The sequence below is a fragment of the Pelecanus crispus genome, chromosome 13, assembly GCF_030463565.1.
Source record: "Pelecanus crispus isolate bPelCri1 chromosome 13, bPelCri1.pri, whole genome shotgun sequence".
Taxonomy (NCBI): domain Eukaryota; kingdom Metazoa; phylum Chordata; class Aves; order Pelecaniformes; family Pelecanidae; genus Pelecanus; species Pelecanus crispus.
The window spans coordinates 16,287,224-16,314,269 of record NC_134655.1 but is presented as its reverse complement, the minus strand read 5'-3'; the positions used below and the strand labels follow the sequence as shown (position 1 = coordinate 16,314,269).

The following is a 27,046-nucleotide window of genomic DNA, read 5'->3' as shown; positions in this document are numbered from 1 at the left end:
TAGAGCAAAAGCTGCAAATGTTAGCCTAACCTGAGTGCTTTTTGACAAGCAACAGTTCTCCAGGATTCTTTAAGGGTTGAGATGTCACTGCTGACCAATGAACGTGCATACGTATGCATATGTAGAAACTGCTTCAACAAGTATATAAATAGAGAGCTGTGTTCTGTTTTTTAATCTCCATCATTAATACAGTGGAATCTGTTTCTGGTGACATGGAAGAAGAGTTACTATTTGCTATCATGTACTTTCAGTTCTCTTAAGATTAATTTCATCTAATGAGGATTAATTTTCTTGTCAATCTGATTCAGCATATTAATATTTTTGGAATGCACTGATTATCACCTGCCAGATAAGTCTGATATTTCAAATAGGTTATCACCTCTTCATCTTTCACCCTGGTTTAGCATGAAGTTATTTTTCATATAGGCGCAGTAAGAAGCAAGATCTCTTCCTTTATATTACATTTTAGGGTCAGATTCGGTGTAATCATACCATTCTAGATCAGCACAGCTCTTTGTACCTAAAGATTAGACTTTGTGGAGTGTAGGTGTAACACCTACTAGAGCCTTATCACAGAACCTCCTGTGGATCAACAGCTGCTGAATGAGTAGATCTTCTGATCAACCTAATCTATTTCATCCTAGCTAGCTGCACTGATGCCGGTATTGAACCGGCCTTTCACCCTTCCTTGAAATGGAGTGATAGCACAGCTTACTGCTATAGTGTTTGATCACGCCTTGAGACTCTGGCATTACACCAGCTGTATCCTCAAGTTATTTGAACAATATCCTTCTGATGCCTGTCCTTCCTTGGTACAGTCCTTTCTTGGTATAGCACAATCGCAGATCTGTTAATATATAGAGATACAGTGAGTTGGGGAGATCTGTTAATACAGAGATACAGTGAGCTGGGGAGAAACCTCCCTTCTCAGAGGGTTCCAGGCATCTTAAACAGCACATACTACTCTTGTGAGCAAAAGAAATGCCCAAAGGAGGGGGGGGAGGAAAAAAAAAGTTTAAATAAAGTGAAACCAGTTTCATAAGACAAGTTTTGTTAAATTCATGAGTTCTCTGATTGTGAGATGAAAGCAGAAGGTGCCTATTGAAAAAAAAAATCTCAGTAACAAATAGACTGCATTAATTTAACTAGCTAATTTAAACATACCTATTTCACCTATAGAGCACTTTTATTACTTCTAACATTTCTGGGAAGGCAGTAGATGCTCCAGAATAATCTTCAATATATGCTTGCAAAGATTACATTGCTTTACCAACCAAAAAAAAAAAAAAAAAAAAAAAAAAATTCAGACAGACTGTCTGAAATTCCAAGCTAAAATACACATAAAAAGACAGTAATGGCAGTATTTTGTCTTTAAAAAATGATGTAAATGTTGTATACTATCATACATTGTCATGCTTTTTAAAACTACAATTAAGGACGTAAGAGATGTACAGTAAATACACTGCTGAGGTACAGTTCTTCTAAATATTAACACCACGACAGAATTACTCCCCAGCAGGTGATGCTACTTGGGAACATATAAATACAATTTTTACATTGTAAGGCACTTTTACCCAGCATACATGAGTTGAAGTCAGTTATGACAAATTTGAGGATTGTAAGAAAAGATTTTTGCTTTTGACTTCATTTCCATGAATTCTGAATTAATGACAGTTTAGTCAGGCCATCTCAGCACAAAGAGGTAACAGGTAAACCAGCCACTTCCTTTTCTGCTACCTGAAGGTAAAGTGCTGTTCTCGTTCTTCGAGGCATGGAATGGGGTAATTTATTTCATAACAGATGAATTATTGGACTGAATATTATACTAAGCAACTGACACACTATGAATTAGAGCTCAGTCTCAAATACAATCAGTATGCTGGCAGATCTACCCCATGCAACCTTAGCTAAAATACAGTAGCTGCAAACAAAGTGCCTTTTTTCCATGGGAGGGCCATGTCCGAGGCACAAATCTACAAGTAATTTAAACATTGAAGGATGTTATTTTGCATTCTAAAACTGTTCTGAGTGGCTGAAAAATGTTCATATTCTAGGAGAAACAAAACACCTTGATAGACAATTTCAATAATCGATCTGTCATTGCAATTCAAGTCACACTTTTAATTTTGAAAGTTACAAATACAAAATAAAAATGATCAATGGCATCATGTTTAGAGCAGTAACTGAATATTTTCTGTACACAGCAATATTTCTTTCCAAAACGGCATTATTCTCCAGGAAAGCAAACAGAATTGATTGAATTCTAACAGGTAAAATGTTAGAAACTCCAATATACAGTAATTGAGTCCCTCAAGACATTAAGGGAATGCATAAGAAGACAAATGACACACGTTAAGTCTTTTAAAAATACAAGTAAAAAATGCTACAGAAACTCATGTTACAAATGAACTGTTTTTGCAATACCAATCACAGAAGAACTGTAGCAGTTTATAGTCAAATCAGTGTATTTTGCTTGTTTCCTTCCTTCAAATCCAGAAGTTTTGTTGGGAGTTCAGAGTGAAACAAGTCAAAACCCTAAACAAACAATAAGGTGATGCGATAGCAACAGACAAACATGTGGACTAGATTCAGCTTTTTGGTTTTATTTAAGTAAGTCTGAGAACGTGCTTTAACAGACCAATTGAAGAAGCTAGTAGCCATTAGAAATGACAAGGTGTTTCGAAAGCAGTCAGACGACTGATCTGTTAGGTTTGGTATAGGCTAGATCCGATTATTCCCTAAAGGAACATCAAACTCTAGCAAGTAGAATTCCATGACATGATTGTTGACTTGACAGAAAGAGAAAAAATAATCACTAAAACAATAAGGATGATAAGCAAAGTTTCTCATATAGTGGTCATAAGATTAAAAAATAAATACCAATCTAGCAAAAAAGGTTGTTTCCTCATTCTTCTTACAGAATATGGGACCTTTATGCATATTCTGGACAAAACATGAAGTGTTCCACACAACACAGAACACTTGAGGTATGGACGTCAGATATGGTGGCTAAATTCCATAGTGAGTTAAGAGTTGTAACTCTCTGAAGTAAAAGAGATTGGGCTGCAGAGTCCAAACATTTGTATAGTAAGGTTTTAATCACACTTGGTGAAGTGTTCTTTGTAAATCAGGGACACAGAAAGAGGTGGGTCGTTGGGGAAAGAATGAACTACAGCCCTTTGGCATGAGTTCTAAAGCTCACAGCTCAGAACCAACAGCTGCTCAAGTTAATCTCCCGCAAACAATGCTGGGCGGAATGAGCAATCACAACAGGAACAACCTGAAATGTTCAAGCGTGCTTCGGTGTACACTGAGTCCTTTTCTACTGTGTGCTTTGCAAGCAAAAACAGAGAGCGGCTTTCCCATGTATAGCCTCCGTAACTTGTGTATGAAGAAAATGCAAAATTCACAAAGTACCAGCTTGCTGCCACCACGAACTTGTCCATGTTGTTAATTAAACTAGCTAAGACCTTCTCTCATTGCATGAATCCACTAAACAACTTACACATTCCAAATCTTAAGGTTTTTATTCAGTCCAGAAATATAGATCTTACTTCATTTCAATGTCTGCCTTAACTTTTGACACTGTACATATTACATATCATTTATATAGTGTTTCATTTTTTCCAGACACTGCAGACTACAAACTACATAATATTGACATGTAAAACTCTGCCACTTACTGAAGGCTCACACACATGAACGTTTCAGGCAGTTCAATGAAATTTCTAACAGAGCTGGGTAGTAAAAAGTTACTAACCCGTTTCTGATTTTAGAAAACAATTTAAAAGAATTAGTAGTTATGATGTCTTAGCCATTCCCAGTTCTATAACTCTGTCCCTTGAACCTGTTTAAAAAATGATGAAAACAATAGTAAATTTAAAATCATATAGAAAAGCATTTAGCAGCTCTGATATTACATCTATATTTAGCGATAGAAATGAGGGCCTCCCTTCTTACACTGTTACAAAGTCAGCCGGATTTAAAAAACAACAAATCCTCCCCATTTTTCTACAGTATGCCAATAAAAAGTACTTTTCTGCATACACTAGATTTAAATACTTCATTGCAATAAACTACATTAAATGTATATTGCGTTTCAGTCTCGGTAACAGATCTGTCAGGAGTAACTTCCATACCTAGTTTCCATTGAGCTGCTGCTGAGGAATGTCATTATGGTCAGTGCCTGATTTGCCACGGCTTTTACTTTCTCTTTCTTCATCCTCTTCATCTCTTTCATCATTTCCACTATGGTTTTTACAATAGAGTCTAGCACAATAAAAGAAACAGTGAGGACTTTTACTGAAAATACCACACTCCTCTCAATTAGTTTTGAGACGTGTTATAAGTCAGTTGTTAACTCTTTTAACTCATTCATGGTTTTCAGTCAAGCATCAGTTAAACTGAGAAAGAAAACAAGGTTGAAGACTAGGCCAACAAAACTTTCATCAATTCTTGTTTTCCAGAACTGCTTCTACACTGCTCAGAGAATGCCCTCTTGTGGGCACAACCACACTGGCAGCTCCACTGCAGCCGAGTCGCTAACACCAGCAGTTCAGCAAGCAAGTATGGAAAGTTACGGGGTCAAAAAAACCCCAAAATAAGCTACAAAACATATCAAAATGGAGGAATCATGACATAAATTAGCCAGGGTTTCCTCAATATAAATTACAGATTGAGGAGGAAAATATAAGTCAATTAATTTTCTCATTTCTCTTATTAGAACACTACTACAGAAATTTTAAGTTAGCAGAGTAACTGAAATATTTTGCAAAGTCAACAATTACTTAAAAATACCATTTTAAATGAAATAATATTATATTTTTTAATAACATACTCGACTAGCCAAGTTAGGCAGAAAAATTGCCATGAAATATCTTCACTTTCATTACAGATTCAAGAATTACATAGGTCCTTACTTATAAATTCCTCGTGACATATTCTCAATGTATTTAGCTTTGTCTTCTACTCCACAGTGGTAATGGTATGTTTTTATGCAGGCTTTAATTTCACACCCAATAGTAGCACCAGGCTGGCTGCAAAGTGTGCATTTCTGTGCAGGGGAAAGAAGAGAATGGCACTGTTCAGCCTTTCACAGTCTCTTGCCTCAGTACTCGGTTTAGTGTTCCTCGTATTTATGGCTACCATTTTGGAACAGAGTAATTTCTCTGGCAGATCATCCTTCCAATGAAAGGTGAATCAAAGATATTGTAAAACTGAAACTATGTAATACCAACCTATTAAAATATGAACACTAGGATTTACCTGTCCATTGCATTGAAAACTGCTAGATGATTGCATGTATTTCTGCATTTCCAAGATCATCTTATTGCCACTGAAGTTAGTATGTTAATATATGAAGAACCTTAAATTATTTTTTTTTCAAGGAACAATATTGTTAGAGTTGTTCCCCCCTCGCCCTAAATTTCTTACCACTTTGAAAACATCCTGAATTTTAATAAAATACAATGTGACATTTTACCAACATCTCCATCTCTGAGACCTTAATACATTTTCATATTAAAACATCAAAACAGTTGGAAACACATCACCGCAAGAACATATTCTCTAAGTTTATTCGTAGTTTTACACAGTGTGCTTTTAGTAACAGAGGATCCAAAGCTGTTACTCTCTTACAGTTACAGCAAGGCTGATAATAATTTACTATGCACACCGTTGTAAAGAACCCTAAATACCACATGCCCAAACACCACTAATTCTTAAAGTGATTCCTTATCTGGCTACCTGTCCCAAAAGTAACAATACATTTAAATTTAGTGTTTAGAAACAGATGGAAAAGATTGTTTCACAAAAGGAAGGAGGCAGAGCTACATACACCTTAGTAGAATTAGTTACATATTCATCACATTCTGCAGATACATACCATTCTTTTTCCTCTCTTTATTTCTTGAAGTACAGTTTTGATATCAAAATCACCAAACTCTGCCCTTGAAGTTGTTGTTAGCTGGACAGTGCCAGAAGAGAACAACTGTAAAACAAGCAAGTCAAAATAATTTCAGGTCACCAACATGATTACAAATTTTTTTTATGTGCAAGAATAACTGTGTATTGAACATCCCCTTCTGTGATCTTAGACAGCATGTTCCTTATCAAGAAACTAGGAAAAAACCCCATGCTGAGTAATTAGTATGATGAGTATTTCCTCTGATACCCACCTGACTGCTTTAATTACATTCGTTGCCTTGGAGAAATGTATTTTAAAAGACGAAGGAGTAGACAAGAAATAATGACATGATGAAAACATGAAGTAATAAATGGGCAATATTATCAAATGCACCACTGAACTTTTTAGGAATACTCCATTTCCTTCCCTGTGACATATATATAATCCAGCTTCATGGCACAGCTGATGTCAACATACCTGAAAAGCCCTGAGGGATGACAATGGAGCACAGAAGTACCACCCCTACTATCATCATCCTGGTATATTCAGTTTAAACTGTCTTAGAACTGAAGCTCGGGTACACAAAGTAGCAAAGAATACGCTAAGTCTCAAGGCTGCTGGCAAACACCAGCTCTCTGTTTAGTGAGGCTAGGTATAGGAAGACAATTAATACTCCACAGATTGCCTGGACTGTTTATTGATTTTGAGGTACAACAGGAACCACTGAGGTTTGTTACTCAAAGCCCTACCTCATTCATAGAATGAGTTATATGAAAGATAGCACTATCTGCTCATGTTCATTGAAATCAGCAGATTCTTTTCAGGCTGACAGTTCTATAAAGATCATTTAAAGACAGGGGTTTTCGAGAACTTCATGTCCCACTCTACTTGAGTCATACAGCCTGAATCCACTGGTCAGAAGGTTAATGAAGTTCATGGATTCTTCCCAGATTTTGCCTCAATGCCTGTGGAGTAAAGGTATTTTATTTTTGGAGTGGATTCTTTTAGTTAAAACTGTTTTCTGTTTTCCTTTTAAAATATTTTGTATGCATTTAGACGCTAAGGGAGCATTTTTAATAAGCTAAAGAGTCTCCCTGAGCTAATTCCATCTCTTAGCATGTAGCCAACTTTTATCTGTATTGCCTGCAGTGAAAATAAATGAATTGCTCACTTTGCAACACTTCAGCGCTTAAAGAGATCATCAGCACACAGACAATACTCATGCATAATTACATGTGAGGGTACTGTATTAAAATCTAAAATAGTGATTCAGACAAAATTCACATAATGGACTGGTTAACAGCAATACTGTTACTCACCATGCACTTATAATGTGCTGCAGCCTTTTTGGCATTAAATATATGAAGCTTTCCTCTAGCTTCATTTTCTTCTTCACCTGCATGACAGAATCCACATTTAGGTTTTGTATCACTGGGGCTGCTTCTGTGGGGAGACCTGTCTCTCTGAAAGAAAAACATTTCACTAAAGTATACTGCTGGGTTACAAATAAGGTTGTAATTTTAAAAGCCTGTGGCCACCAACTGGAGGCTCAGACAAATGCAAATTTTAATAAAAATTATATTTGCAGAGAAGAAATATGCAATTCTGTCTTCTAAGAAGTTTAGCGTATTTACTGCTTACATAGGAACTGCTTTCTATTTCATCTGTGCCATGTGAGGACGTAGATCTAGTGTCTTCTGATTGCCCTTTTAAATTTGTTTTTCTTGGCTTTCCCTTACGACCTCTCCTTTTTCCTTTGGGAGGTGAAGGCTCCAACTCGTGTTCATTGATACTTTCTTCTAAATCTGCTTTAGAAGTTAGAAAACATCATCAAATAACATTCTCAAAAATTTCACTAAAAACAAACCAAACAAAAAAACCCCACCCTACACAGACAAGAAAAAACATAACCTCTATTTTCTGTATTTTGGTCAGAAATAAAAATAGCAATTTTCCCATTTATTACAAACATGCAACTGCAGATCCTGAAAACATTATTTATTTCTTTATACATATCACATGGCTTTGCATCTTTATAACATATGAAGAAGGTTTAGCATTTCTTACAACTTCTACTTTCAGACCCAAAATGTGTCCTCAGATACCTATATTCACCTCCACTGAAAATAAGACCCATTTAAACTACACTGAAACCAGAAAATGTTTTCAACCATGAAATAAGCTTTTAATTTATTTTAAGATGCATAACTCCAATGTAAATTGCCCTTGATATTATGCCAGTGTTTCTAAACACCACCTCTGTCCTTGCTTTATTAATTGATACCTTTTGACTTAAGAAAAAAAAAAAAATCGCCCATCTTGGCTATAACATTAACATCAATTTTTAAAACTAATGAAACAAATCTAAAATTTCATTTTAGTTACAGTACATTTTTACATCTACAGCTAAAAGCAGCTGCCAGTTTACGGAAAATCATCCACACTGACAATATCCCAGATAAAGTATTTATAGACCATTAAGAATGTAAGAATGTATATTTTTAATACAGACATACCAAAGAGGTCTGACAAGTTCCTTTGAAAATGTCAGCTCAACTGCTGAATGCTACAAAGAACCGTAGTTCAGTATTCTAGCAGACTGTCTGTTTGATTACTCAAAGCTCTACAGTTAATAGAGATCAATTAGGCAAACTTAAGATTGCTTCCGATATGATCTAGTTAAGTTATATCTGATATTGAATAACCAGCTCTACTCAGTTGCTATCAACTCCCGATCATCAGCTGCTCACAGGAGCATCTTTCTTTTAATATGTAACACCCACCCCTGCTCAAACTGCAAAGATATTTCAGCAGACTTGCTTAAAGAAACATGCACACACACCGCTAAAGAACTTGCTTCTCCAAATCCAAACCACAAACATCAGTGTCAGCCCCCAAACAGAAGGAAATCCTAATCAGAAGATTCAGAACATCTACTTTATACATTAATGGGCCACTTAACTGTTGTGGTATTGTTACTATTATTTAAGCATTGTTATGGCACTTATCACCATTATACCATGGTCTCAGTATCCAGACAGGACATCTTATTTTGAGACTAAATGCTGCTTTGCCAGAACTCATCTTTCTTATCCATTATCACATAAAAATCAAATCACATTTCTATCTCATGATTAACAGCAACTCAACTGCACAAAAATTTGAAGTCAAACACTTGAACATATTCTACAGCCATCAACTTGAAGTAGAAGAAAACTGACCTACTGGCCCGAGGCCTTGCATACAAGTGTATCCTATTAAGCTTAGTCTATCATATCTGTCGCTAATCCCTGAGAAAGCTGCAGCTTCTTGTACATTTATTAATGAAGGACAGAAAACTAATCCAAATGCATCACAACAGGTTATACTGAAACATAATTCCCCCAAAGCTTTACTCTGTTGTATGGTTAGAAACCGGCAAAAATTTGAGAATAAATGAATACAAATCTGCAAATTATTTTGGCTTAAATTAACAGATTATTCAGCGATACACAGATATTCCCAAGTTGCTACTAAAATACATCTGTCTATCTACCACAACATTCCTATGCTTTAATATGTACTATTCTTCTATTAGATGACAAAAGCACCATTTATTTTAGTCTGAAAAAATAAAATACATGACATGGATTATCTAATGAAACAATGTATTTTACATTTGCTTCTCAGAATTTACTATCTAACGTTATTTTTCATTTATCATTACTTGCTAAATTCCCCAAGCAAGATTATGTAATTTGGGTATCGTACCTCTCAGACTGCATCTAGCAAATTTTATTACAACCTGGAAACCTCTTTCAAAGAAAAGAATTCTCTTTTATCTTGTCCCCCACCATATGAACTCTCCACCAATGTATTAAAAGAAATTCGTGACTCTTTGTCTCAACTTTTACATTTACAGAAATCATAGATGATTATTCTAGAAAAAAGTCTTGCAAAAAGGTGACTATTGAATTTGTGACTCTTTAAATAACATCAGTAAGAAGTCAAAAATATTCCTTCCAAATCATTCCACAGATTTCCCTACTGTATTTGATGAAGCAAAATATAGTCCATTCACCAACGTTCCTTATTTTTTCCAAAGCTCCTTATCAATTCTGTCAACCATAATGCCTTCCACCTCTCAGTCCACCCTTATTTTCTAAATAACATTAAAACATATCCCGAACTATCTACAGTCACACTTTCAAAACTGGAAGTGAATCATAATTGCTAAAAACCAAGCACATGTTATGAAAACCAACTTTTTATGAGAAATGTCACAGCTTCCTTATAGAAGTTCTTAAATGCTATTTTTTAGTCTACAATTATTAGAATATTTAGGGTTTGAAAAGTAAAAATGCCATATTTTTAAGAGATGGTTTCAGTATATGATAAAAAAAATACATCAAGTTGTACAGCTTTCCTCAAAGGAGAACCCCTTTTCTATGCTCAAAACTAGTACTTCCAAAAAAGTTCAGAGTTCCTTGAAATCTAGATGCTACATCACCCCTCATCAAAATAAAATTCCTTGCAGATTTAGGTCTCCTACTACAAGTGACATGGAGCTACAGACTAACACCACCGAGATGTGAGGATCTGCTCTACCACATCTATCTGCAAGACCGATACCTCAAAACATTAAAGTTGCTCTCATTTTTAACAGCACTATGAACTCACGTAACAGTACAGGAAGAGATTGTAACCAGCTTTAAAATACACCTGCCTTGGATGGTCTTTACTGTTTAATATACAATTTGGTTTGTGCCCTATCCCTCCCCTCAAGCCCACTGCCAGCTTACCCTGTTTCCCTGGCATCTGATGGTTGGGTGTTTCCAACTTCTCATGTCAGCTTGAACTAAGGAAAACACAAAAAGTTGTTCAACTCCTCCCTGACCAGATGACGTTTTATCATGGATACCACCCATACTCTGAATCCCCTGAGATTCCCTAGATATTCTTCAACTGCCCCCCCATCCCATATCCCACTACTGCATTGATTTTTAAAATCATCACAATATTCTCAACACAACTTCATCTAAAGTCTTCAAAGAAGGTATCTTATGAGCTTTCTTCCAAGTCCCTAAACGCTGTATCTGAAAAAACAAGCTTAATACGCAATATGGTCTGAGAAGGAGGGGTGGGGGTAGAAATCAAGAGGAAACATTCTACATTTTCAAAAGCACCTGAGAATACGATATTGTAAATTCAGACGAGCGGAAAGATGAGCAGCAACAAGCCCCAAATTTGCATTTTAGAAATCCACGAGCAGTACAAAGTACCACAAAAAGAAGATGAGCAAAATGCTGTATTACATAAACTGTTAACAGGGAGACTCAGCTTCAGAGAGAAATCTAAAAATTCTCCTTTGATCATGACTAGAAGGAAGAAGGATCAAGATGTTTTGCTGTTTAAAATAAGGCTTGGCAGAGAAGAGGTTGAGATATCGCTGATCTACTCTGTATTGCATCAGCTTGAAATAGACATGGAATCACCCCTTTCCAAAAGCTAGGTTAAAGCAAAGTAATAAAAGAATTAAGTGATTTAAAGGTTGTGAAAGAACAAACAAAAAGAGGATGTGTACACTAAAGGCTAATACTGCTCTCTGTATCCACCTCCTACATTACCTTAAACAATGGACTAAGTGAGCCAGAAGCAAAGGGGGCTAAGTCTGTACAAGGAAGATAATAAACAAAACTGACTGGCAAAATACATTTGCAAGTAGGACTGTACATAAAAAGAAGCCAAAACATAGAATGTGGAAGTGGCTCAGACATATTGTTATGTAAATCTGAAATCACACATATGTATATGAAGTTTTACAGTACATTTGGGATAAAAGAGAAACTCTAAAAATTACAAAGAACAAAATCAACCATACTAGATTTTTAGAAGAGAAACAGACTATAACAGAGAAAGAAAAAGTACTTTAGCATGTTGAAGTAAGATGTCCTTAAAATATGGCTGAAACCAAATGAACCATATGTGGCAACATAATTACTTTAAATTGAAAAGAAATGTTGAAAAACCCTGAAAACCTTATTGTCTCGGTAGTCATAAAAATGTGAATGCATCTATAAGCATTTTTAAGAACAGAGATTTGCATAAAAACCTTTGCAAGCAAATACCGACTCAGGTAACCTAATCATAAATAACAGTTGCTTTTATCAGCAAATGATATGAAATTAACAATAAAAATGCTACATATAATTTTTAGTTTTTCTTTTTTTTTTTTTTTTAAATTGAAAAAGACTAAGTTACATGAAACATATCTAAACTGGAGAAAGTAAGAGTGGAAAGGAAAAAAATTAAATTACTCCTTAGGTCCCATCCCTAATATGTTTTCCAAAAGTGCCAGATACCTCAAGGAACTGATGATTCTTGTCCAAAAGCTATTTTTGACTGAATAGTATCTATGTTATGAAGTACTTGAGATTATTTCTTAAGTACATTTAACACAGAAAATGAATAAAATACTCCTTCATAACCATACAATCTAAATGCTTTTTCAAGCAAACAATAGTTGGCAAAGACCGAAGACAGACAATATACTTGGCTTATCTGCATAATCAGAAAGCTTACGACAACTGGTATGATGAACCTTTTGAGTATGAGTTAGCTGACCAAGTTTCTATTTGTATAACATCTTGCTCAGATAGGAAGCAGAATTATAATGTAAACGTCACAGGACAGCACCTCAGACAGGACAAACCATTCACCACATCACTTTTACATTCTTTCGTTTTCCATTAGCTGTGCATTTTTCCATAAGAAAACACCATTGTGATGCTTCCACAAAATACCTCATTAGTTTATAATGGGCTGCATAGGAGATTGCTAACTTACTGCCTGGCCCAACTGGTTTTGTCGTAACACTACATATACATTTGATGCCACGTTCAGAGCAGCATTCTCCCCAAGACAGACGACAAGAAGGCTGAGTTACCAGAGCCTAGGAAGAATTTGTAACCACCCACCAGCAGAACAGAAATGACACCGAACCGCAATGTTACGGAAACTTTTATACCTGACTGCATTAATACATACAATCTTAGGCAAGCTTGTGCTGTGAACAGTGTTACAGAAAATGCAACTATGAATAAACACTGATTAAAGAATCCAAAGATGAATCGTGATGTTACATAACTATAACGCCAAAAAGTTTTCGATGTTTTTCCTGCCAGCCTCTGACTTACACAGTGCTTTGGAAAAGTACTTGGTTTGATATAGATTGCAGCATCTCTAAATAGGTCTCACAGAGAAATATTATCCTGATTCGACTGACTGAGCAGTATCAGAAGCACAGATTTCATGTTTGATCTTTAGAATAAGATGAAAAGGATGCTGAGACAGGGAATGTCCTTATTTCCATTGTGGAAACATCATTCCCTGAGGCTTTGAGTACAGCTACAATAGGAATCATGGACACTTTATTTTCTGACCCCACAGTTCCCAAGCATCTGTTTTAAACATTAACAATAGTCACATGGCTGTCTTCATTATTCTTTGTTTTACTACTATGTAATAGAAAAATGAAATTACATTCTTATCTTAGTTTATATTAAACTATTCGTGATCAGCTGAATTTGTTTAAAATGCAACACAGGCACCAGGGCAGCCCCACCTGCAGGGAACTGAAAGATACCAGATTTCAAATTTTTCAAAAATTATTTCCAGTACATTGGAATAAATTCCAACAAACAGTTCCAAAACCTTAGTACAACAATACTCTACTCCATTCTTCAAAAAGAATAAATGCAATTCTATCAAACTGAACAGTGATTCAGCTAACAGTTAGCTGTGACAGTTCGAAAGCACGGACACCAATTTCTGTAACCTACTAGGTACTGAAAACTTAAGACGGCTTGCCTAAATTATGAATTAAACTACTACTTGAAGTTCAGGTCAGATTATTTTGTTAAGATTTGTAACCAGCAAGACAAAAATCTGGGCATGAAGCTTCCAGTAACTTTGTCTGCTCCTCCGAGCAGGTGTTTTCAAATCTGTTGGCCCCACAGCCACAGCCTAGTACAAAGCGTGAGAGCACCTCACTTTTACTGTCCTCTTCCCAATTAGTGGGAACACAACACAGAAGAATCACTCTGAAATATATATACACAAAGGAAATCAGCAGATACAATTCTCCTATTCTTTGTCACCTGAAGGCTAGGCCATACAGATAAATTAGACAAACCCATCAATCCGCTGAAACAGATAATGAATTTAAGAGCACAATACTTTGCTGCCATGTTTCATACTCTTACATTCAAAGAAAACAGAAGGTGGTTCAGCAACTCCTGTCAATTAAAGGAAAATTAACTCCCATTGCTCATTAATTTTGTCTTGATGAGTAGGGAGATACTTAGTCTGATGAATTCTCGCTCCACTTGAACTTCATGACGGCAATAAATAACATCTAAGAGGTCCTTTTTATTAGGTTTTAACTGGGTAACTTTAATTCTAACATAGGTCCTTCAAACACATTTCCATGCAACCTCATGAAATTTTCTTTAACTGTTATCAAATGGTTAAAAGATACTCTTTTTAAACTAGAACTTCTAACAAAAGGTACATTAGCCAGATCTCAGACTTGAACAAGTATGCATCTATTTTCTAGGGAAGGGAAGGAAAAATCTCACTATTATGCGGCAGTACTGCCTACAGAAAATAAACTGTTCTGGACTGCACCAAACACTCCTAAAAACTCTTCCAACATCCACTAATAGAAGTGACATAATAAAAATATTTGGACTACAACAATTAAATCTGGATACAGGAGAACAAAGGATAAAACCCCCAGATGTTTTACACTGACCAAGAAAAAAAACAAAAACCCAGCATCCCAGAGCAGTAAGTTTCCATTAAAAAGGACTGATAATTCCAGTGCCTCTGTGCACCTACATTGAGTGACAAAACCACAGATGAGCTTTAACTATTCTGTTATGAAAATACTGCTGAGAGCAAGGATTCACGGAAATTAAACAAAAACGAGAAAAAAAAAGCACCACTATGTTAGCATCTAGTATCCCTAGCTAGCCTATTCACTCTTTTCTGCAAGTCTTTTCTGGTTTCACACACCACCATTCTTTCATATTTAAATTCTGCTTTGATATTCACGTTTTCCTCAAGAAATAAACCAACAAAATACATATACAAAGCTTAATTTCACCATCCAACATCTTCCAGTTATCATTTCACTGAGCAAACTTCAGCATTTAAATATTAAGAAACAAACCCTCCAAAGTCCCTCCTTAAACTCTGAAAACAAACCTGTATATTTCTGTCTTCTAAAGGTAATTAGTTTTCAATGTACCAAAATACCATTACTATACAATGCTGTAAGTCATTTCCATAAGACAGGTGCAGTATGTGTTTTTATCTTCTTTGATTTAAAGGAGGTCTATCACAAAAGAGCCCCAGCTTCTGGCATTATCAAATCCGTAACTGTAAGTAGTACAGTTCCCTAAACTGTATAGACTAAAAAGAGAACATACTCTTTGGGAAAGAGCACTGGGTAAAATTTAAGTCAAATATTAAACAAAAAACCAGAAAACAAAAATGGGAAGTATAGCTACACATATTTCTAGAAGCGTAAAGCGTAACAGAACTAAATATTTTAAACGAAAAAATGAGTGCAAAGTTAAATGCTAACTGAGATACTGTTGGGGTCTTTGGCCTCAGTTTTTCTCAATGTTGTTTATTCCTTCTTCTCATCCCCTCAAGCTAAGAGTCTCTTTGGATGAGTCTCGTTTAATGTTTTAATAAACTGCCATCATCAACATTTAAGAAAAAAGCTACTATGCCTCTATAGTAATTTTTCCCATATCTTCTCAGACAAATATATCCATATAAAATTTAAAAGCCTTTGCTGTTAGAGAATGACATCACAGAATCGGAGATAATGGTTTCTGAAAACTCTTCAAGAAAAGTAGAAGTTCAGACCCTGCAAGGAATTCCAAGCAGGAAAAGTCATTCATTGGCATTGGGCTCCATGCAGAATTGGAGGCATTTTTCAACAGATGTCAAACACTGAGCCACTTGTGAATAAGTGTAAAAGATTATGTTTAAATATCAGTTAAACAAATTAATCTCCCTCTGGACTCAAATGTCTTTCATATTCTGTTTCTGCTAACAAGCCAAACAAACCCCAAAACAAAGAAACAAAGTGCCAAACTACAAGATAACGCGGCCCTGTCTCTTTGGAGAATTAATACAACATTTATACTGCTTTTCTTGTTTAAACCCAGTAACAGCAAAATCAGAGTGTTTTATACAAAGCACATGACAATAGTTATTTAAATACACTTTTAAAAAAAACTCCAAAGGTTGCATTTGGGATTTTCTACTGCCTTCAATATCTTTCTGAACACTGAAGTAACACCCAAACCTTACCATTAATGTATCTACTACCCGTAGCATAAAAAGTAGAATATATCCTTAATAACACATTAGGCAGAAAGAGACTGGACTAATTAATGAAACTTGATCTTCACTAAAGAGTCACATACTCCTCATTAGTTAAATCTGATGACATTTCAGTTGAAAGCAATGCAAAAAGTAAAATAACAATTGTTCGCTTACCCAAATTCAGATACAGTAGAAAAAAGGAAAAAGGAAAAAATACCTGCATAAATACACAACTGCACAACTAGTTTGGAATTTTAACAGACCACACAATTTATCTATGTTTGTGGCATATCAGCCCTTGTGCATTTCATTTCCCTCCTCTGCAAAGATGCACAGCTTTTATGAATGTATCCATACAGCTTTTTCTGTTTATCAGAATTACTCAGAAATATATCTGTAAGTGATCTGATCACAAACCTTTTAATTTACTATTGGGTCCTTCTTATTTGAAGAGTTAAACTCTGTAATAGTTCAAAAAAAGTGTGAATATTTTGGAACATTAGCAATAGCAAAAATCAGCTGTTACCTGACAAAATATTTTAGACGTTAATATTGTGAATATTTAACTACAAATATAAGCCAGCTTCTTCCCAGAAGGGAATTCATTACTTCTACCCAAACTTTGTTTTGATAGAATATCAAATCTTTCGAACATCCTAAAATTTATGCTTTGGGTTTTTCTCCACCTCAATCAATAATTTTTAGAGAAAATACAGAAATCAGATGGGCTGCCAAACATTGTTTCTCAAAAAAATGTAGTTCTAATTTTTACTGAAAACATTTATATTCTCCAAAAAAATTAAATTTAACCAAAGTATCTTTCTACAATGGGAAAAATTTATATTGAATAATTTTACCTTCAGAGTTATGCGTAGTTTTCTTGTGTTTTCGACATAAAATCCTATAAACAAAGTAGTTGAAAACTGTCAAGTCAGTCACGATTCACAGATTATTTACTCATCTTTTAAATTTAAATGCCAGTACATTTTTCTCCCACTTGTAAGACTCACTGATACACAAATCTTGCAGTGAAAATATGCTTTTCTAGTACATCACTATTTTGAATGCCACAATCATCATTAGAATTTTTTTGCAACAGTTTTGTTTAGATTCCAAAAGTGGGGTTTGTTTTGCTTTGTTGTTGTTTTTTTAAACAAAGAATGTGAAATATAAATACAAAAATAAATATAGCAAATAAATAATAGTTACATGTAAATGCCTTGTGAGGGTTTCTCTCTTATCTGAGCTTTATCATGCAAAGCACAGTAGTAGTGATATGTCTTGTGACATGTTTTCACATCACAGCCAATGGTCGCTCCAGGACAATGGCATAAAGAGCACATCTGTAAAGAAAAAGAAAGCACAATTTGTGTTATTGCTGGCTTAGTCTTTCTGAGTTTAAAAATAATATAGTTACCACTCCTGGTGACAAAATAAATGGAGTTAGGCACTTGGCATTACTCTTCCTGCTCTCAGGTATTTTTCATAATTTATTTTAAAATCAAGGAGAAATTTGTTGCAATTTTGCAGCAATACTATAACCACCATATATTGATTACCAATTCAATGAAGAAAGTAATTTACTTTTGCGGAATATCACATGTTTGATGAAAGTGACACAGTTATTCACCTAAATATCCTACTCCCAACGATAGCCTGTTTGTACCAACCGTTTCAGAAAACTTAGAATCATAAATTGTACAGTTGATTCTGAATTACATTATGAAGGTAGGAGGAGGAAAAAAAAAAAAGACACCCATTTGGCAATGAATCTCGCAGAGTCAGAAATACTGATAAGCTGCAAATTTACCTTAGCCTCAGCAGCTAACTTCACCTCTTTTTTCTATACAGTTATTTCTTTAAGTAATTTCCCAAACACTGAATTTAGTGAAACATTTGTTAAATACATTATACTAAATTTTGCTCTTTATACTTATATTGCAAAAAAGGTTAAATGGGAGCTTGTTGCTTTACTCTTCTTTCCCACTAATTCATTCTCCTCACATTAGACTCATCATTGCCTAGGTTACACCAACCGTCATGCTTCTAAATTGTTCACTGCCCTTCTCATACTGTGTTAGGAAAGGAAGTAATTAATATTATAACAATATTTTTCCCTATATTATTATGTACTGACATCAAATTACCAAAAAATTTCAGAATTTCCCATTAAACTCCCCCCATAAGACAACTGGAGCTTTTTGGGTTTTTACCCTGCACATCGCCCATGCCCCCAAAAGATTAATTCCAAATCCATAAGCATAAGTGTGCAACGAAGGATACTCCTTACATATATGTTTGTGGAATACGCTTTCTGCCCACCGCACTAGCTCAGTCAAGTTCTTGTTAGTCTCAAATATACCAAATAAATATATCACCAAAGTTATGTATCACCATCCTGTTTTTCAATTTTAACGAAGTTAACTGAACAGTAAAAATGTCAAAGCCTTGGACCATCTCCATTTACTCCTCTGCAAGCTCTGAAATGATATAGTTATATACCGTTCCCTACTTGTTATCTAATTTGTATGGGTATTTCATCTCATAAATTTGTTATACGTTATCATTTAATATATAATAATGGGTCTTTATAAAACCTCTTTATAAAAGTCTAGGTTGAAATTATATCCATTCAATCAATTTTAGTCAGTACTTCAGGATTTTTAAAGCCAGAAATGACTAAAAGAAAACCTTCTTTTTATGAACACCATGATCTATCTGTATGAATAGAACAGACCACAGGAATTTTTATATTGACTTATTGGTCTATGTTTCCTGACAGTAATAAAATATTTATTCCATTGGTACAAGTCCTGCTGTCCAAATGGTCACTGTCAACAGATTAATTAATTCCCGTTATATCAGGTATACGTGAAGTTTGACAAGCTGCAAATAGGTAAGCTCTCTAAAAAAAATCCTCCCATGCACAGCTAACAGAAATAATAATGGTATCAGTGCCTTGTACTCCCAAGTGTTTAGACTTCACAAGTTTTTATGACTGGCCTATTAAGGTTTGAACCTACAAACTTTTCTCAGACAGAAATATATTACCATCAGAAAGGCTCTGCATGTCAGTCATTACCATTTCCATAATGAAGAGGCCTCAATTTTCAGCGCATACCTGGTCAGCAGCAGGACCTCCTGAAGGAGGGCAACTATGTAAAATCTGTCAGCAGACAAATTTAGTCCAAGCTATCAATATAATTACTTAACCCAGTGCACCACGCTGAGATATTTTTGCTCAACGTGTTCCCACATAAAAGAACAGGCTAGAACAGAAAGCAGACTTAGAGGGGGTATTTGGGCTAACTATAAACATCTAGCTTTAAGCTTCCTATGCAAGTCAATGGAAAAAGACAGATTCCTCCAGAGAGTGATTCAGAGCTGTAGTTTTCCGACAGCTACAGACACAGATAAGGCACATAAGTTAAGATCTAAAATTATCTTGTAAATTCTCTCCAAATAGGAAACATCTCAGGACTATGAATCTACTAGGTTAACCAGATCCAGGTTTTCTGCAAAAAGCTGAACAAATTTCCCGATAGGTACGGGTAGTGAGCTCTAAGAATATATCCAGCTGTTGCATCAGTGAAGGAACATAAAGAGATTCGGAAGAAGAAAAACCAAAACCATCAATGACATAAAAAGAAATAACCTTCAAGAAACATTTAAGAGACCCAAGAATCAAAAAGTTGCTTTATGATCTGTAGTCGCATTTGTTCTTTGGAAATTCCTAATCACAACATGACTGACTTGTGAATAGTTACTTCTTTATGCTTCAGCTAATTACAGCAAATAAAGTTCCCTGAATTGGAAAAGATTCAAATAAAACACTGGATGAAATATTAGACTATTATTATATAATTGTAGTTCTACAATAATACTTCGGACTACTCTTAGCAGTCCAAGAACTGGTAAATACGTGAGAGTGCTTTAAATAACTAAGCTGAAAATTTTTAACATGAGGAGTGAATTGATCATTTGTTAAAAATATTTTTAAAAAGCCTCACTCATTTCCCCAACTGGAAAACAACTAGTTCTAAATAAAAAATTAATAATAATAAAAAAGAATTAGCTTCTCAGGAATTAAAGTCATTGCTGCTCAATTCTTATGAATTTGGTAGAGCTGTAATCACTGTTGTACCCACAAAGCTCACAAGACATCTATATTCACAGAATCATCTATTAAATCAATATAAAAGGAACCAATAAAAGTACCTTTGGTAGTTAAAACCAGATTTTGGCAGCAAAACCAAATACTGGTAAAGGCAAAATAATACCCTCGCCAGGTCCCTAGAATGTGGGTTTCTTTCTGAAATCTAACAGAAAATATTAAATAGAAATTACTGGATTAGAAACATAAATTTAGGAAATGCTATGGTTCGTACGCAGCCCATCAAAAAGAAACATGGGCATATTCTGTAAATGAGTTTTCAAATGTGCTTGGAAAAAATGCGTATCTGCTACAACCATCTACATTTGCCGATGAGGAAAAAAGTGACCGTAAAAATAATAATTCTGGATTTATTTTTAATAATTCCATGATTAAGCTACAATTCTTAAACCAACATGTTTACATAAGAGCAGAACTTGACTGAAGTAAACAAACTACTTTTTATCCTTTCCTAAAGGCACTTCAAGGGTTGCTTAATGGACATTTAAATTTAATTTCAATAAGTATAATCACATCTACTGAGGTTTTCCTTTCGTAAATCTGAGACCAATTTTACTTCAACATCTTCTTCTGTAAGTTATCCATTACCTTAGAGCTCACACAAAGGTAGCTTCTTTAAAAAAAAAAAAAACAAACTATACATAATACACTGAACAACTTCATGGTGAACTTTATAGAAGGTAAGAAAATATTGTCTTCCATTTTCAAGAGCCAAAAATGGAGACTTACCAGTTTAGTGCCTCTCTTTATTTCTTTCTGAATATCTTCAATAGAGAATCCACAAAGACTCTCATTATCAGTGTGTGAAGATACCAGTGCAGATGAGAACAGCTAAAATTATAAAAACAAAACTTATTTTTTAAGTTTTAAGGGTATAAGTGATACAGAACATTTATATATATGAAACCCACCAAAATTTCAAATTACAGCTATTAATCATTTGTGCCAATGCCACAGCTGGTTGAATTTTGCATTTGTTTGTAGTCTTTCACTAGCTCACTACATTCCTTTCCTCTTTCCTATGGGTTACTTACCATACATTTGTGATGTGCTGCCACCTTCTGGTTTTCTGACATCAATAATTGTCCACATTCATTATCTTTATTAGATCTACAAAAACCACACTTCCTTTGTCTTGAAGAGACTTTTTTCTGTCCAACTGAGCTTGTCATGATTTTAAATGACCTTAGAATGCCACTTCAATCGTCTCAATGCTACAGGAAGAAAAAGGTGCAATCAGCATGTTAACATTGACAAAAGGCAATTTAACTTACAGTTTTATAAATATAATATTGGTTGCTTGAAAATGATCTGACCCTTTTTACCCTTTTCTTTACACTACTACAATATATCCAAATAAACATGCACCCAACTTTTTAGGAAAATGTATCAGTAAGCAGAACTAGTTCTCTAGGCAAAAAATTTTGAACATTAATATAACACTTTGGATACTAATATAAAACTTCAAGGCAAAAGAAGAAATAAATAGGAAATGCAACAAGTACAGCAATCATTAGAGGAAAAAGTTACTGCAACTCTTGCACCCCATTCTTATAGTTATTTATTACAACAAAGGAATTTGTACAAAATGCATGACCTGTGCATGCAGTAAAATTCACGCTACCGAACTTCTTCAAAATCAGAAGCAAAAAACCCCCACGAGTCCAGCATAGCCTCCAGAACAAGTTTTGAGTATAAAAGCTCACAAAGTAGCACAGCAGATGAGTAATTACCCTTAGATGAGGGTAGAGATGAGAAGATAAAATGTTACCATTTTAGGTATATCACAGCTACACTGTGGCTAGTCAAATAGCATTAGGAACAAAATTTTAGAAGGATCTATGACTAACACACCACAATGGAAACCTTTTCAAGACCCGCAGTTAATTTAGCAGTACAATACTAGTTTTCAGTAAGAGCATGAGAGCTGCTATTCTCATCTAAGAAAAGTAACTTAAAATTAAACTCAACATGAATCACAAACTTTTCGTGTATTACCAGCAACACATTTTAAAATATAACATTGAGGTCCCAATCCCCTAATCAGGCAGAGACTGCAAGTTCAAAAGTGAAAATGCCTAACAAGCGTACGTGCTTCTTGGCCCAGTATTACGTGTTTTGTGTTCATTTGTTTCTACATCTCTCAAGAAAGAAAATATCACCCTCTTCAAACAGACTTGCTTACAGCTTTTTACTTTGGAGATTTGAGCCTTACTGTTGGAATTGGCCACAACTGCAATAAAAGCATCCTCCTCAGCCTTTGTCTGCATAAGAAAATATCTAAATAAGAAAAACCACCATGTAGTTTAATATTTCTGTTGGGAAAAAATATAAAATCCAGCCGTAAGAATAGGAGAGTTGCAATACATGTGGACTGCGCTACAATGGCGATCTGCATGAAAACGCACGACTGTGTGTTGAAATTTGCATAGGCAAACCTGCCTGCTGCTCAGTGCCGTCAGGCTCTCGTAATACTAATATCACTCACTATTTTTCTAATTGAAAGCAGAGGAACGTCATTAAGTTTCTGTCGGCATATACTACTACTAAAAGGCAATCCTTTTAGAGACTCACTCCTCCGTTTCAAGAGATTTTCACAGACTGAGTTCTAACTGACTGTCTTGCAATATTTACTACAAAACTCCTGCATTAAAAGGTGTCTGTCCTGTATCTATTGCCTTTGCTTTATCAACAGCTTCATTTGCTTTCTTCTATAACTGGAAAGCAGTTTACTAGCCGGTGATGCATACACATAAGAAGAATGCATAGATTTCAGATCTTGCTGATTTGCACAAAAAATGTGCCAATCTGGATAAACTAGTCACACCCTTCTGCAGTGGCAATAGAGAGTCCTTAAGTGTTAAACACAAAAGAATTACTATACTGTGTTTTTCTAAAGAAAAAACAAAACAAGACCATTCTGTAATCCCTTCTGAGTAGAAAGAAGGAATGGTTTCTGAAGGAAAGATAGAAAGACTTTCAAATTTTATATTTTTTTTATAATTTTTTAAACTTAAAAAAAAAAAATTGTGAGCAGAAAAAAGACCTACAAAAGACAAGTAGGAAATAATATCACAAAGATTTCTTGTTTTCAGGTCACATTCAAAAGCTCAATATAAATCATGCAGTGATGGGTTAGAAATATATTAACAAAATAATTTTAAATGCAAGAAGTTCTGCTTTGGTATAAATAATTTGATATACACATATTCATTTGGGTCTACCTGTTTAATTTTATATTCAGATTATATTATCACTATATTGACAGCAATGATAGCAGTTCTTAAAAGGAAGATCAGCGATTTCCTTGAACACATGCGCAAGTTCCACTGACTTACAGGAATAAGAATTACTACTATAAAAAATAGCTATCCTTCAATTTAACAAGCAAATTCCTATTTTAGAAAATGCAAATCATTTAGAGAACACATAAAAATTTATTAAGTGCCTCTCATCATCTTTAATTTATAAGAATAGTAACTTTTCAAGAAACAAGATTATAAAGAACCTTCTCACAGCTTTGTGCCTTCCTGTGCACTAACAGACACGAGAAGGCACGTCATTACAGCAAGACTAGAACCTGACATAACCTAACTTCCTGAAGTACTTTTTGCATAATTAGATTTTTTTAAGGCTCACAGTGAAGTTAAAAATAACGCCAATATTTACTTGATGATGCATGGATGTTGATGTTACAACAACAAAAAAAATTAAATTAGCAAATATTATGTTTTGGAATACTTATTTAATTATAAATAATTTAACACTTGGAAAATTATTTGAAACTCAAACAGAGCAAAAAGCATCAGGGTATGCCAGAAAGGAAACTCACATTCTTTTCACCATCAGATTAAATTACTCTGAAAGCATTTTACAATGATATCTAAAAGTTTTCTTTCCGATCCTGCATTCTTTGCATTTGTGTGTTCTCTATCACTAGACATTAACACTCTTTACACATTTCTAAAGACTGCAGAAAAAAACCTGAGCATAAGAAATACTTCAGAAGCATTTCATCTGTAGACCTCTCCCTAAATTATGTTTGTTTTCTCATAAATGTGAGAAAACACTTCCCTGGAATCACTTTTCTTTGTGACAAAATGCACTTCTTATCCTGTCCATTTAAAAATACCCATTTTCTGAAAAAGGTGAACCAAGTTACATAGCTATACTACAGACGCAGAATTCTGAACACAAACACTCAATATTGTTTTCATCTCTCAAATTAAATCACCCAAAAGCAACTAATCCAGTTTGCCAAGTATCAAGCTACACTTCATTGGAACAAGAAAAATAATACAATTTAAAAACAGCTCAAGATTTCTGTTTTCCATGATTAAAAAGCTAACAACTGAATAAAGTGTTTAAATATACTGTTGACAGAAATCTTGCTTGTCAGCTTTGTCAGAGAAAGTCTTATAGATTGGATCACAGAAAGCAACGTACTAGGGAGTCACTGACTAGGAAATTACACACTAGATCTACCAAAAAGGAACACATGTACTACAAAACATAGATTATTACATATTTGATACGTTTTCCACAGGCTGGGTCTAAAACATGAAAAGTTACATCTACCCTAAAATCACAACAGAAGAAATTCATTCAGTGATTCTTCACTCAAAAATTTTGGTTTATTTGCATTCATGTTTCTTAATGTCCACTAAGGTATTCAACACGGTGCTTTCCCTAATAGCACCTTTATTTTATCTTTAAAGCAGCACGTTTTACAAACTCATATGGCTTGCATACTGTGAGTTCTAGATGACAAAAGAGCACAAGTTCAATGATTCTCAGGCAAAGAAAGACGCTCTCGGTGTATGAGACATTGTTCAGCACTGAAGAACGGAAAGTAACCTGGATTCTAATTTCTATTTACTGCCCAAATATGTTTCAAGAGCTACCGCTTGTTTGTAGGAGTAAAGGCCCCACTTGTATTTCCAACAAAGGACAGTGCCTTACATGCTGTACTTTCTCATGTAAAGTTTGTTTTGCTGTGCGGCCTGTATGATTATAAAATTCTATTTCTAAAAATTAGGATTTATATGTCTGTGAAGAAAATTTCAGACACCCAAGGAAAGCCTACAAAAGAAGTATACAACCTTTGTAAAATTTCATTAAACACGCTGAAATGGTTTGGACTCTCAGGAAAAGCTACAGAAAATATTTGCGTCAAATTTTTCAAGATGCTCACTAGAGATACCAGATTCTCTGCTCAAGAAACTTTCAAGTGCTTTCTACTTTCTAGGCTCAATCACCCATTATTGGGGGCATTATTTTGGAGAAGGGGGGGGTGACACTGAGAAGAAGGGGGGTATCCTGTAGGTGTCTGCAGTTGAGAACCTAAAGTCACAAGTCCCATGGAAATCTTTATCCAAAAGTTATGTTCACACAGCATCCTACAAGCACTATAAAAAGTAGGATAGGAGCTTATCCATGCAGCTTCCTTGGGAAAAAAAAAACCAAAACCAAAAAACAAAAAAAAACAAAGGGGGCAAAGGCGGGGGGGGGGGGGGGGGGGAGAGGCAGGGAGGCCCAACCCTGGAAAGTCTAAACAATAAGAATAGAGCAGGTAACTAAAAAATTACACAAAAAGAGCCTGCGGTAAGGAAGTAAGGAAGATCTGGCAGACAGCACAGACCGATCTTCAGGAAAGTTTACATACTCCCACGGGGAGCGGGAGATGAGCCGATAACGGCACCTCCGCCGCTCGCCTCCCCAGGGGGATCGGTGAGGCACGGCACGGCTTGGGGGGGGGGGGCTGCCGCGATTTCCCCCGCAGGGCCCGGCCACAGGCACCGGCGGGGCCTGACCCCTCCCCGGCGGAGGGCCTGCCGAGGGGGGCTCGGTGGGACGTGGGGCTCCCGGGGAGGGCGATGCCTCCCCATTCCTCACCAAATTTTTGGGGAAACGGGACTCGCAGACAAGGGGGGGCGGATCCTCCAGGGAAGGAGGGAGCGGGCCGAGGCGGGCGGAGCGAGCGGCTGCCGTCGGCTCAGGGCGGGGGGGAAGGGGGGGCGGGTAACGGCACCGGGGGGCGCCCCCTGAAGAGGCAGCGCCGGGTGCCGGGACCCTCCCGGGGGCGGGCGGCTCGCTGAGGCCCAGGGACCGGCGGCGGCCGGCGGCGAGAGGGCCGGGCGGGCTCCCCGGGCCGGGGGCTGCGGGCGGGCGGGCCGGGGGCGCCGTCCCTACCCCGGGCGCGCGGCAAAGAGGCGGTTGGGCGGGCAACGAGGCGGTTGGGCGCTCGGCCGGTCACTCAGTCAGTCACTCACCCGTGTGGCGGGTGGGGCGCCGGGGAGAGGAGCAGCTCGGGCACACCCCCACCCCCCCGTCACCGCCGGTCGCTCACGGCCGCTCGCTCGCCGGGACCGTCCCTTTCATTCGGGGCAGGGGACGCGACGCTGCGCCGCCGCCGCCGCCGCCGCCGCCGCCGAGCGCAAGCACGCACGCACGCACGCACGAGCGGACGCACGCACGCACGCACGGACGCACGCACGCACGGCGCGCTCGGGCCGCGACGGCGCGACGCTGCGGGGCGGCGCCCGATTGGCGCGCGAGGCGGCGCGGCGGGAGCACGCCGG

General features: G+C 36.4%; 1 protein-coding gene across 2 annotated transcripts; it reads right to left on the bottom strand.

Annotated features, from left to right (window-relative positions):
• Positions 1 to 1,010: 1,010 nt before the first annotated feature.
• Positions 1,011 to 26,778, bottom strand: PHF6 (PHD finger protein 6). 2 transcript variants are annotated; one of them, XM_075720643.1, is made up of 11 exons: positions 26,738 to 26,778; positions 21,500 to 21,679; positions 21,195 to 21,296; positions 17,501 to 17,634; positions 17,149 to 17,192; positions 7,547 to 7,713; positions 7,225 to 7,368; positions 5,885 to 5,989; positions 4,920 to 5,053; positions 4,140 to 4,269; positions 1,011 to 3,847 (listed from the first exon to the last, which is right to left on the bottom strand). In XM_075720643.1, the coding sequence occupies exons 2-10, from the start codon at positions 21,635 to 21,637 to the stop codon at positions 4,140 to 4,142; spliced, it is 1,098 nt and encodes a 365-aa protein (XP_075576758.1). In that variant the 5' UTR covers positions 21,638 to 21,679; positions 26,738 to 26,778; the 3' UTR covers positions 1,011 to 3,847. The 2 variants fall into 2 exon arrangements, with proteins under 2 accessions (XP_075576758.1, XP_075576759.1); XM_075720644.1 differs by having other exon boundaries at positions 7,547 to 7,710.
• Between the last annotated feature and the right edge of the window lie 268 nt (positions 26,779 to 27,046).